Consider the following 14,303-nt stretch of genomic DNA (forward strand, 5'->3'; position numbering starts at 1 on the left):
CTAGTGGAATGGGATGGAGTACTTTGCAAACACTATGATATCAGTGGTTTCTTATAATGCCCGAGGTATATTATTAGGTTAATGCAAAAGTAATTGTGGTTTTTGGACCATGAATTTTAAATTATTATAACTAGGCTCAAACACATCTTTATTAATCAAAATAGAAACCATTACAATCAACACATTTTTGCTAACAAGAAATAAATTTATTTATTCCTGTAGTGTAAAAATCCGTGCTTTGGAATTCAGTGAACTCTTGGAAAGCATTTTCTGCGTAAGTTGTAATGGGTTGGCGAGAGGCCAGGTCAATATGGTGGGTGAGACAAAACTTCATAGCCCAATTTGTTCAACTTTTGAAGCATTGGTTTCACGAAGTGCAGTCGGGCATTGTCGTGGATAATTGGGCCCTTTTCGTTGACCAATGACAGCGGCAGGCATTGCATTTTTTGGTGCATCTCATATATTTGCTAAGCATACTTCTCAGCTGTAATGGTTTCACCAAGATTCAGAAAGCTGTAGTGGATCAGACCAGCAGCAGACCACCAGACAGTGACCATTACCTGTTTTTGGGTGTGAGTTTGGCTTTGGGAAGTGATTTGGAGATTCTTCTTGATCTATCCAATGATCTGGCCATTGCTGGTGGTCATATAAAATCTACTTTTGTCACATGTCACAATCCAATTGAGAAATGGTTCATTATTGTTGTGTAAAATAACAGAAGAAGACACTTCAAAACAATAATTTTTTTGTGTGTGTTTACTCAGCTCATGAGGCATCCACTTATCCAACTTTTTCACCTTTCCAACTTGCTTTGAATGCAAAATGACCATAGAATGGTCAACGTTGAGCTCTGCGGCAACTTCTGATGTAGCTATAAGAGGATCAGCTTCAATGATTGGTCTCAACTGGTCGTTGTCAACTTTCCATGGCTGGCCACTGTGCTTCTCATGTTCAAGGTTCTCATCACCTTTGCAAAACTTCTGTTTTCGTTTGTTTGGTTTTTCTTTTTTGAAACAGAGTCTCACTCCGTCGCCAGGTTGGAGTGCAGTGGCACGATCTCGGCTCATTGCAACCTTCACCTTCTGGATTCAAGCAATTCTCCTGCCTCAACCTCCTGAGTAGCTGGGACTACAGGCATGCACTACCACGCCCAGCTAATTTTTCTATTTTTAGTAGAGACATGGTTTCACCATGTTGGCCAGGATGGTCTTGATCTCCTGACCTTGTGATCCTCCCGCCTCAGCCTCCCAAAGTGCTGGGATTACGGGCGTGAGCCACTGCACCTGGCTGCAGAACTTCTTGAATCACCACTGTGCTGTACACTTCTTAGCAATGTGGGCCAAAAGTGTTGTTGATGTTGTGGGTTGTCTCCACTGCTTTACCACCCATTTTGAACTCGAATAAGAAAATCACTGAAATTTTCATTTGCCTAACATCATTTCCATAGTCTAAAATCAACATAAAATAAACAGCAAGTAATAAGTCATTAGCAAAAAAATTAATAAAGTGAGAAATGCCCGTTAAAATGATATGTAACATAATAAATGATATGTAACATAATGATATGTAACCACATTTAAGAATGTATTCCAGCACCAAAAGGCAAATTCCAGCAATGCAAAAACCACAATTACTTTTGTACTCACCCAGTAGTTAATCTTTGATTGATTCATTTATTTATTAAATGAACATTTATTGAGTGCCAGCTGCTTCCAAGCCTTCACTGAGATCATATCTAGTGGTGTTATCAAACAATAAACAAGCTAATAAAATAATTAAGACATGATAAATAATGGGACAAAAACAAACAAGGTGATACAATAACAAATAAGGAAGGCCAACTTTGTGTGGCATGGTTAGAAAAAGACCTCTCAAGAGGGGATATTTAAGCAGATTCCTGAAGGTAAAAATGAGCCCAGACATTCAAAGAGCTCAGGAAAGAGCATTGCAGGCAGAGGAAACTCCAAGTGCAAAAACCCCGATATGGGAAAGGGCCACTGTTCCTATCCATTAACTGAGACTATGAATATCATCCTACCTACTACTCATGTCGCCCTGTGATGATATCAGTAAATTTAAATACAAAATGACTTAATCTGGGTTAGATATGTATAATAGACAGTGAAGGAGAAATTGAGGTCTTTTTCTCTACTTCTAGAAAGAAAAAACTATTGGAGGATATGAGAGAAAACACAAGAAGACGTTGAGAGATCTCTCTCTTGCCTTCTGTATCTTGCATTTAGAGATCTGTATCAAAGACTGCATTGTGTGGTACTAGTTAGTGTGGGAGTTCAGAGAAGGTAAAGATCTTGGCCTGGAGTCTTGGCCTGCGGTCAAGACTTGACTTTGGCCTTAAAGAATAGGTAAATTTGCATCAGTCAAAAGGAGGCAGAAGAGGGTGATTTAAAATGAGAGAACTGTATAAATAAAGTTGCTAAGATGGACTGAACGTGAATGAGTGCTTAAGATCGTGAAGACTCAGAAGCTGGAGCTGGAGCCAGAGCCACATGGACAGAAAATAATTGAAGGGTCTGATTCATAGAGGTGGTTGAATCGTCAGTAGAGCAGATCTGACCTACTATTTTAGACAACAGAGGAAGTCATTACCATTTCTTGAACAAGAAAATTGTATGGTAGAAAGAGAAAGTTGGTAACATAAATACAGATTAATGGAGATGAGGAAAAAATATTAATGGAAATAAGGAAAGTAGCAGGCTAGATAAGAGGACCTTCTTTTTTTTTTTTTTTTTTTTTTTCAATCATACATTTCATTTTACCTGGCAATGAGAGCATGGCCTATCTTCCTATTAGAGAATGAGCTGCATATAAGACATTTCAGACGAGTTAACAATGATACTTGGTGACTGAAGGGGGCAGTAAATCAAAAGTCAAAATGCCTGCTCACTTGAGTCCAAGGGACTGACCGAAAAACAATGTCAGTGGTAGAGCTGGGAAAGTTTGCCTAGGATATTAAATGATTGATTTTGTGTTGGACATGTTAAGTTTCAGAAGATAACAATACAGTCAAATTGTGATGTGTGTACACAGGTAGAAATACTGAACTAGAGCTAAAATAGAAAGTTGAATTCGAGAATGCAAATAGGTGATGAGACAGAGGCCTTAGCTCTTGAGAATGAATGCACATGACTAAGAGTGTGTGTATGTCAAGGAAGAGGCAGGTGGGGAGTAACATACACACACACACACACACACACGACCTTTCCTCCTCCACCAGAGAATCCTATTATCTTTTAAGATAAGTCATCAAAGCATTTCACTTCCAAAAAAGCAAATTGCCAAGAACCGTCATTTCAGTTCAGCTACTGGTCAGAAATATGGCAGAGATACAATATTTGCACTAATCAGATCCCCCAGAAAAGGAGCTGGTATAACGGAGATTGGGAGCACCAATTGAGAGAGAGAGAATGAGAGAGAGAGGAGGCTGAATAAGTAGAAGGCACCAAAACAACAGTTGGATAAAAGCCAGCTTCTGGTGGAAATACCATGATCATTATCACCATAAAAACTACAATTACCTATTAGTGATTACTATGTGTCCTAAAGTATTTAAGTATAATAACTTCTTTCTTTCCACAGCCTTTAAAAAGTAAATGCTGTTGTTATCTCCATTGTACAGATGAGGAAGCTTAGGACAGAGAAATTAGGCAAGTTACACAAGATTGCCAAGTTTGGAGAAGTGGAGCTGAGATCAAGCACAGGCGTTGTGCTTCAAAGCGTGAGCCCTCAACTCCTAAGCCATATGGTTATATCCAACTTGGTGTTTTAATTACATAGTTTGACTTCGATCTTATGTAAGCTTCTTGAAAAGGAGTTAATTAACAGGTTTAAAAAGTTGGGTAGAAACCAGAAATTCAACAGATGGCTGGGCAGTGACTGGATAAATCCTTATAGCAGGAGACAACGTGAAATTCTCTGGGGTAAGGCAGAGAAAGGGAAAGAAGAATACACCCTTTGCTCTGTTTTTTTTTTTTTTTTTTTTTTTTTTTTTTTGCTCCTCTCCATAAACTATTAGTTACTGATACAGGCAATTATCCCCTTTGACAAGAGATACAATAATTCGTGGAGAAAATGGCACCTCTATTTTTTTTTTAGCACTTTCTATATACTACAAATGTATTTATTTGTATACAAGGAATGTCAGTTTATCTAAATTGACTGTCAACCAAATCATTTCTTTCTTGACTTCACTACTAAATGAGAGTTAGATTCCAAAAGATCTTTGGTATGTAAGGAAGATTTTAAATTAAAAAATAATATTTTTTAGTATTTCAAAAGATAGGGCTTGGGAAGTAGCCTCAACATTGGTATTACTGGATTACCTTCAGTCTGGGAGCCCAAGTGCCTGGATGTCTCAGTAGGGAGGCTCAGGACTTAGAGCAGGTTTAGGCACTGAAGCTCTTCCTTCTGGAGAAGCCACAGGTGACTTCTTTGTCAATTGCTTTAGTGAATCCTTCCCCAGTGGCTGAGAGAACTTTGCTTCCATTCTCCATGCTCTTCAGGGCTCCTCCAGCCTGTCTCACTTCTTCCTTGTTTGAGGAAGAAATGGTACACTTCCAGTCCACCATGCTCTATCATATGGCTTAAAGGAGGGGGGACCAGGCACCTGCTTGGTGCCACAACCATAGCAGACCTTTCTTCAGTAAATAAGTTAGTACTTTTCTTTGGACCTAAAACTGAGGATGGATCCCCTCTAATGAAACACAGTTCTGTGCAATAGAATTGGCTGCTCAGAAACTTTCATTATTTTTCCATTCTAACCAGAATAAACGTTTCAATCTTGCATTTATGGCCCTCCATGTTTTGGCCTGAGCTGTGGATGCCTGACCTCATTTACCAGTATCCTCTTTTTGTCAGGCAGGCTGCCCTATTCCCTGCTTATTCTGTAGGGCCCCACTTCCTCTTTCTGTGGGGAGGAGGCTTATCCCTCAGGAATCTCCTATTTACTTCCAATCTTCACTCCAGTCTGTGGTATTATTAGCCCTGGTTCAATGCTGCATACAGTTCTCATCTACATGCTGTCTCCAGCGTACAGCCTCACTGAATTCACCTGAATACGTCACTGAACTCACCTAGTATTTTATCTCCAGCTCTCATCTGTGTTCTAGATATTTATATGCATATCATTATCTTCCCTGCTAAACTCTAGGCAGAATCTGTACCTAATTTAACTAAGTATTTTTTATATCACTTACACTTATCATCAGAGAAAGTTAAAGCTGCAAGGGTTGAGAAGACACATAGACCTGTGATAATGCCATTTTAAAACTTTTCCTTTCTGTGTGTTCTAGTAAATAATAATGCTGAAGGTAGGATAGACCAGATCTCCTGATTCTCAGTTCAGGTCTTATCCTCCAACAACAGTGGTTCTCCCCCGGCTTGCACATTGAAATCACTGGACATCACCTGTGATGCTTTTAAAATCCTAATCCAGAAGCTTACGACTGTAGAAATTAGAGTCTCAGGAGTAGGACATTCACATCAGTAGCATCCAAATCTCCCCAAGTGATTCTAATGTGCAACCAAGATTGAGAATTAATATCCCCAGTATGATAGTCCCTGGCCTGTTGTTGCTTTGCTAGGCAATTCTATTAATCTGATGAGCTTTTTATCAGATAAATAAAATATTAAAGTAGAAAAGTGCTAACTATTAGATAATAGTTTAGTACGTCTTATTTTGCTTGCAACAGTAGCTTACAGTTAACTGTTTAACTTTTCAGATTTTCCGAAAGAAAGCAGTGGAACTTGGGGTAAAATTGCTACCTGCATTCCATACTCCCTCTGGAATACCTTGGGCATTGCTGAATATGAAAAGGTAAAACTCTTCATTTTCAACAACATATTTTAAGGTGGAATATTGAAGATTGTTGCCTAATAAGTATACATTAGACAGATAATTACTTGTATGATGCTGGTGACTAACAAACTCCACTGGGAGTCTTGAGATCTGCCTTTTGTTGGCAGCTGTTAGCTTTTCAGTGTTCCATAGCCTCAGACGTGTCCCCATTGTGGGATGGCATGACCTCAACAGAGTCATTCAGGCCAGACATGATTGGGGGTTTTCACTGTTTCATAGTGACATTGCATCAATGATACTGTCTCTCTCCATAAATACCAGGAGAATCCTATTATCTTTTAAGATAAGTCATCAAAGCATTTCACTTCCAAAGAAGCAAATTCCCAAGAACCCTTATTTCAGTTCAGCTACTGGTCAGAAATATGGCAGAGATACAATATTTGCACTAATCAGATCCGCCATAAAAGGAGCTGGTATAACAGAGATTGGGAGCACCTGCAGTTACCCAGCCCCCAAGTTGGAAGAAGAGAAGGCAACTGATCCACTCACCCAGATCAATCCAACCTTCTTATCCTCTTTGGTGGAGAACCCTGATATGCCAAGTTCTTGAGAATGTGGCTCCAATTGGAAAACACATATGCACACACACACACATGCGCACACACGTGCACACGCACACACACACACACACCCCTAAGCTGAACAGACTTTCTGGTGCTCTCCCAGAGAGTAGTTGGAGTTTTCATAAGCATTTCATTAATAAACAGTTTTGTCTAAGACTTCCTTCCGAACACCTTCCTACCCAGCAGTTATTAATGGCCTGTACCTCTCTGTGATAATGATGAGACAGTGATGATAGCTATTATTGCCACTATAAAATGTGATAGGCTGTTTACTCATATTACTGCATATTATCCCCACAGCAGCCCAAAAAGGTCAATGCTGTTATCTCCATTTTACTAATAGGAAGCTCTAGTCACAAAGAGATTAATTACTTTGTCCAATACCATACAGTAAGTAAATGGTAGAGCTAGAATATTTACTTAGATGTCTATATGCACATTGAGGCATATGTACAAATGAAGCAGCTTTCTGGTTTAGAAACACCAAGAGATTGCACAGCATGGGTTTGGCAAGATTAATGTACATTTCTTCCTAATTATTTTAGTGACATTCTGTCCAAATATTGATCATAAAACCATGAAATAAATCATTGTTTATTTTCTTTTTCTTCTAACAAATTTGTGAGATGCCATGCTTTATTTTCATTTGTATGTTATGCATCTAAACCTTGAAATCATCTTGTACCTACATATAGGTGTGGGGAGTGGGGCAGGGAGTTGTTGAGTCAGTGGGGTGGGGAGAGTTCATACCTCTGGGCCATGTTCCACTGAGGTATTAATAGTTCTGTGTTGTAGAATGTGATGCCTCATTATCTGTTCTTCTTTTAGGGGTCCTCAGGCTTTCTCTGTCAGCTTGAAGATCATACATGTGCTGTAGGGTTTTAAGGCATGGGTGGGTCTGAGCTTGGCTTGGAAGCAGCTTGGTTTATGTTTGGAGGCCCATGAGTATTTCATTTGACTCCTGTAGATCTTCTCTTTCATATCTTCAGAATTTGTATTTATAAATAGTATTTCTGACCAAGATACTATTCTCTTACCTAAAACAAGATATGTTCACAAAAGCACTGTGCACAATTAACTCATATTTTCTCTACTAAGAAAAGTGATATGGGCATAGTAGTACAGTGAACTAATTGGTTATCAAAACACCTGAATCTAGGTCTTTACAGCTACTCAAGGTTTATCTTTGCAGGAATCATTTAAACTCCTTTGGCTAATTTGTAACCAGGAAGGTAGGTGAATTCAGTCATTATTTTGTGAGCATGTTGAGGTTCACAGATCACTTTAAGATTCTGCTGAAACACATCCCTCTCATAAAATGCATATTCCTGACTAAATGGATTTTTACACAATTTCCAAAAGCTAACAGTACAATGGAGGCCTACCAAAGACCCCCAGTTTATAAATCCCAGAGTGTATGATACTCCAGCCTTCTCTTAAATTCTGTGAAGCTAGTTTCTCTTGTTTCCTGGGAGGTAATGAAATTGGAAAAATATCTACTAAAACTAATAGAGGTGTGGGCTACATCTTTGCAAAACTTGAGCCGATTTTTATGAGATGATGATATTACTTAATTAGTTCTAGCCTCCCTCGAAATAAGCATAAGAAATTAGAATTCAAAATATACTATTTTGAAGTATATTTAACTTTACTTAGTGTTTATTTCTAATTGCCAGGTGGATTTTTCCTTAGTTAAATCTATCCTTAGTGTACCATGAAGATATTTTTCAGCATATAAATACTTAATTTATTAAATTACTAAATCATCTATTATCTTTCATAACGATGTCTGTCAAGAATTTATTAACCAGGGCGTTCAGATTTTTATGACTTTATTTTGCACAGTATTTTACATTAGAACTTATTTAATTTCAGAGATTACAGAAAATTGCATATGGTAAAAAATGTGTCATTTTCATTTATGTATTTGCTGATGTTTTCAAGTCAAACTGGATGAAATTGAGCAACCATTTGGCAGCTGATAAAAATACTTTAGTTTCTTCTTGGCAACATGCATGAATTTTTAATTATATATTTTATCCACTCTCAATCCCATTTACTAAATACCAGTGACTTACCCAAATTCACACAATAAGCACTGGCAAAATTAATAGTAATATTAGTTCACTAAAATTCCTCCTGTTCCTTTGCCCAATCAAGTACACTTCTTGAATCAGCTGTACTTCCAGCTGTGAGGCTGATTATCATCTTAAAAGTTTTCCTGTAGGGGAAGAAGTGACATTTCATAATTATTTACAGTATTACTTTTCAGATGTGCTGTTGATGTCACTTGTGCATATATACTGTTCTCTGTGAACTTTATTTTCACAGTATGGGCCAAGGTATAGGGGACAGCTGGCATAGAGATGCTTTCCTAGTTTTGGAAGGCTGTCGCCAGCAGAAGTTTCAAAGGAGAGGGGAAAAAATATATCTGGCAAAATAATATTTTCTTAATTACCTTCTCAGAATAAGAGAATGCAGAAAGCTGCCCAGGAGAAAAATAAAAGGGCTTAAAGAATGCTTTTTAGACTAGCTGTGTATTTATTGTTGACTGGCTTTGAAACTCTTGGCAAGAATTACCACTGGAGAAACACTGAATGTGCTGGCTATACTGTCATAATTTTGCTCCTCCGTCTCAATTTTGAAACTAGTTTTTAATGTGTCTCTTTGCCAGCATCTATATGTTAACAACAGTGTGAACTTATTGGTATTATCTGTTCACATTCCTCTGGTATTCTGGTTATTGCCTAAAGATAATTGGTTTCTTTACCTTTTCTTTGTCAAAAATAAGCATTAATTTGAGTTCCTGCTCTAATAAAGATTTCTTACTAAATCCTGGGAAGATTTTCTACTTCTCTTCATTTTATTCAAAAAGATAACAGACATGTCCTTTCCCTCAGGGGACTCACAGCCTGGTTGGTAAAGCAGAATATATTTTTTCTGTGTTATACACTCACACATGTATTGACAAATGTAAGATGGGCCAAGGAGAGATAATAAGTACTCACCACGTTGAATTTAAGGCAAGCAGTATTTTGAATTGGGGAGGTTTATGTATTTGGAGACAAAACATCGATAAGTCAAGTTGTATTTCAGTATTTGTGCAAGCTGAATATATGCAGAGAACCTAAAGAATTCACTCATATGCTATACATATTTTGAATTGCTATACAATTCACTCATATGCTCTACATTCTCTTATTCTGAGAAGGTAATTAAGAAAATATTATTTTGCCAGATATATTTTTTCCCCTCTCCTTTGAAACTTCTGCTGGTGACAGCCTTCCAAAACTAGGAAAGCATCTCTATGCCAGCTGTCCCCTATACCTTGACCCATACACAACTCTGTCCCAAAAGGTATTCAGAAAAAAAAAAATATTTTTAAATTGTCTTTTCTGCCACATCTATTGTAAATTCTTAATTCAAGAGCTGCCATGTTAATTTATAAGTTAACTGAAATTGTGATTTAATAGCAAGTACTCATTTGATAACGTAGATGCTATACATAGTTCCTGACTAGACTAACATGCTTCCTTCACCAATACAATCATAGAATGAGGATGCATAAGTTACACAACACCTCTGCTAAAAGAAAATCATTGACTTTCTAATATTAGGTTTTGGTAGAACTCAATTTCTCTAATGTGAAAATGTCAAGTTCGGTGTCTGTTCTTGTTGTTGCTATTAGCAGGAGGCCTATGCTTTTTTTTCTCCAACCTGAAGCAGAAAAATCACCACTGTGGTTTGTAAAATCAGGCGTTTCACCATTTCTATATTTCCAAAGGTAATTCAAGTCTAGGTACAGTAGACTTAGATTTGGGGTTTTTTAAAGTGTGTTCTTAAAATAATGTAGTTTGTGTTCCCATTATTCATTTCTATCACAGGGCCTACAGTTTGGGCATTCCTAATAATTATTCTGTCTTTCTTGATAAATGAGCTAGTTTTAGCTATACACTATTTTATCACTTCTGTGTGGATGTTTCTGACACTTGCTTGGTTTTACATTAAGTTAGTAGAGCTGTCTACAGTGTGTGCTTTTATTGCACACCATGAAGGCATGTGTAGTAAATGACTGATCTTCATTCAGACTCTCATTAGTCAGTGAGGTGATGAATGAGGCACAACTCCTCACCTGTTTTATTTCCTGCTTTGTAAAGCTTTATTTACTGACTATTCTAATTATCTGATGAAAATACATACGATGTCATTAGTTACATTGCAGTTTATATTATTATAATTAAGTTGCAAATTGCTTTACTTTAACTGAAATAGGGCTTTAATTAAGAGTAGTACATAGCTTGATGTCTTCTAATAGCGAAAGATTATTCTAGTGAAACATGTAATGTGTATATTTTAAGAAAAGATGATAGCCCCCTTATTGGGTTTGTTAATGATTTGGTGGTATAAAATGTTTAAATATTGCATTATAGTTGGTTAATTTTAATAAACACAAACTATGAAAGATGGTCTAATAGGTTAAACATTGTTAAAGTATTTTCCTGTATCTCCCTATGTTTTTATTTGACAGTTAAAGCATAAATTTCTGCATTATTAAATTTGCTAACAGTTTTTTAAAGTTCCTGGTTTCACATTTGAAAGAAGAGTATTGTATTTTCAAATGAAGCAAAATGCAATTGCATACTTTCATATAATAGGAATAATATGAAAATATCAATAAACAAATGTTCTGAACATAAGCAGATCAAGTTGATTTAATGGTGCTAATATTCTATGAGGCAAAAATATTGCTTAATTATCCTAAAAAGGTTCTGTAGCAGTGATATAAGCCTGAGTATAAAATCAGAACTCCATCTTATACTTTATGTTTTATTTATATACTTTATGGATCTGTCAAGAATTGAAAGGCAAGTTTACCAACTGTAGAAAAGTTTTTTAAAAGAAGTTACAGTCTTTCCAAGTATTTTAAGTTAATCTTCTTTATGGTTTCTTTTTTCTCCCCATCTTGATTTTTTTTTAATATTGGATTTCCCATTTTCCTCTCCTATCTATTTTAAATCATTGGCCATTCATACTCTTCCAGAAATAGTAATCAACAATACTTTAAGATTTTAATAGTGATATGTACAGTTACTAATGTCAGAAATTAGAATATTATTGCCTTAGTTAAATCTGCTATTTATTAGCAGTCTATCTCTGGAAAACTCACTGAACTGAGTTTATCTTTTCATAAGTAAAACTGAAATAATAGCAACAATAATACCTATTTTGATGGCCTCAAGACTTTTATGGAAATCTAATTAGTTAATGTGCAAAAGGAGGTTAAACCTTGCAGGGTGTCGTGAAACAGATGGACATTGGAATTTTTCTTAATTTATGGTTTTGTTCTCAATATTTCATTATGAAAGAGTATATATGAATATGGTATATGATAAAATAGTATATAGCTAGAACTGACTAACTTGGTTCTCATGCCCTTTGATGGTAGTATTCCATTTTTAAGCCATCAATGTTCCTTACCTGTTCAAGTTCAAGTTCTATTTTTCTCTGGCAGAAAAGAGATGGTAGAACCAATCGGAAGTGTGGAGAGAATGTCTCAGTGTTGCTTATGTAAGATAGTGGTGGCTCCATGTTCCAGCTTTTATTATTTTTTAAGTTATCATTTGGGCTTCAACCTATAGGATCAAAACTAAATTTGCCCCTAAAATTATGTTTGTTGTTGAATTATGTACTAGAAACTAGAACTGTTCAGCCCATTCGATTTTAAAAGGCTGCAAGGCAATATAGTTTTATGTTCTTATCCCAAGTCTGACATGCTATCTAGGGCCTAATTAATGTGGTGCAAACCCAGTCTATGAAAGTGTGTGTGTGTGTGTGTGTTTGTCTGTCTGCTGTAAGTAGCCACTTAGCCCTGTTTCCTAGTTCTTAGACTGTTCTATTAAGTGTCTAACTGGTCTGGTTGCTTTATATCAGTGATTCTCTACTTTCCCATGCCTTAGAATAACTGAGATTCTAATATATATATATATAAACACACACACACACACACACACACACACACACACACACAACACACACGTAATTTCTGCCTTCATCTTTCCTCTTCCCCCAGTCTGTTTCAGTTAGTTTCGGAATAGAATCCTGGCATTTTTAAAAAACTTCTAGGACATTCTAATATTCAGCTAGGGTTGAGAATCATTGCTTTAAATCTAGCATTTATATGCTGAGGATAGCTTTATTACTCATCTCAGTTGCATTTGAAAACGTTTCCATATTCACTAATGGTCAATTATTGAAATTTTAAAATCCTAGAAAATCACTTTGAAAATACCCAGCTTTAGTAGAACAATGCTGCTCAAAATTTAGAATATATAAGAATTGCCTGGAGAGATCATTAAAGCATATATTGCTGGATCATACACACAGAGTCTGATTCTTTAGGTATTTTGAAAAGTTTGATAATTTGCTTTTCTAACCAGATCCCAGCTGATGGGGAAGCTGCAGCGGCTCGCCCAAGGACCACACTTTGAGAACCACTGTAATAAGAAATGACTGAGCCATCACAGCCATATGGTTAAATCTCAGAGCTGTTCAGTAAGGCAGCCAGGTCCACTGTTGGGGAGACGGGGGTGGGCCCGTGTTCTGTTTCTATCATTAGTTTACTTTCGTTATTTCAAAAAGTTTCCACTTAACTCTAAGCAGTTTGTTGCTGCTTCTGGAGAGCAGCCAATTCCAAGCAATAATCACCAAAAAATAGTTTACATGTCCTTTTTCCCCTTGTACTTTTTTTTTTTAATCCAGTGAGACTAGAAAGCAAACTTTAGGCTTTTTTAGCATAGAGGGGGAAAAAAACAGGCATTTTTAATTAAACACTTCTGGGTTGCTGTTTAAAAGTAAAGCTATTTAAATAAAGTCAAACTTGTAGCTTCAGGCAAAGTGGCTTTACTATAAACAGCTGGTAACCTGGCCCAGTACCTAAGGGTATCGGGAAGGATGAAGCAGAATCAGGGATTACCCTTCCACCAGATGAGCAGGAGGGAATAGAGGTCTCTTCTGTGATCATTTAATCCTCTCACCAAACTTTGGATCACTACAGCTCTGCCAGGCACTCAGTAGCTTGACCAAACTAAAGACATTTATTTATTGCAAGTGGACAGTTAAGGATGCAACACTTAATTTAAATGTACTTTGTGTATAGCCACCTTTATGCAAACATTAGGGACAAGTAATTCTGAACAGAGGATGCTTTGATGTTCTTAGTCATGCATTGTGAGGCAGTAAGAATCTGAAGAACCTCAGGATGCCTGAACAGTTTCCTTTCTTCCCACCTCTCTGATCATAATTGAAGTTAACACCCAGGTAAATGGATTTTTTTAAGTGTGTTTTATTCTCTGGAGGAAGGAACAGACCATATCTGCCTCTGAACACAGGCTGTAGCGGTCCTCATTTCTTCTGCACCCCACCATCCGTCCGTTTCCATAAATTTCCATCTGCTCAGGCACCTGTTGTGTTTCTGATAGGGCAAGAGCAGAAAATTGGCATGAATGGAATGACCAGGTTCACCTTTTGCTCAACAATAAATTAGATATTTTAAAAAATTTTCTGTGTTTTCTGAAGGTTCTACATTTTAAGGCTAAATTGTAGCATATGAATAATTAAAGTGCAGAAGTTTATCAAAGGTGATGTGTAAAGAATTTAGAGGCAGTTTATCCCAAGAGTTGCTTAAATCCCTTTTTAAGTGACCAGTGGTATGTGAGAAGTCTGTTAAGAGGGCTTCCTCAACCTTTAATTTTGGGCAAATAGAACCTTGGTTCAAAGCAGAGGGGACTGCATTTTTAAATATGACCACTACTTTTCCCAGAGCATGTACCACAGTTTAAGCAGTTAACTCACCAGGAAAATTTCAT

General features: G+C 36.9%; 1 protein-coding gene across 1 annotated transcript in view; it reads left to right on the forward strand.

Moving 5' to 3' along the window:
• MAN1A1 (mannosidase alpha class 1A member 1) overlaps positions 1–14,303 on the forward strand; it is a 181,296-nt gene that overhangs the window by 97,016 nt on the left and 69,977 nt on the right. The window contains exon 6 of the mRNA XM_032274918.1: positions 5,739–5,833. Coding sequence (XP_032130809.1) covers positions 5,739–5,833 — 95 coding nt within the window. The remainder of the gene's footprint in view (positions 1–5,738; positions 5,834–14,303) is intronic.

The sequence above is a fragment of the Sapajus apella genome, unplaced genomic scaffold (assembly GCF_009761245.1).
Source record: "Sapajus apella isolate SASKATOON/1434 unplaced genomic scaffold, GSC_monkey_1.0 scaffold6, whole genome shotgun sequence".
In the NCBI taxonomy this organism is placed as follows: domain Eukaryota; kingdom Metazoa; phylum Chordata; class Mammalia; order Primates; family Cebidae; genus Sapajus; species Sapajus apella.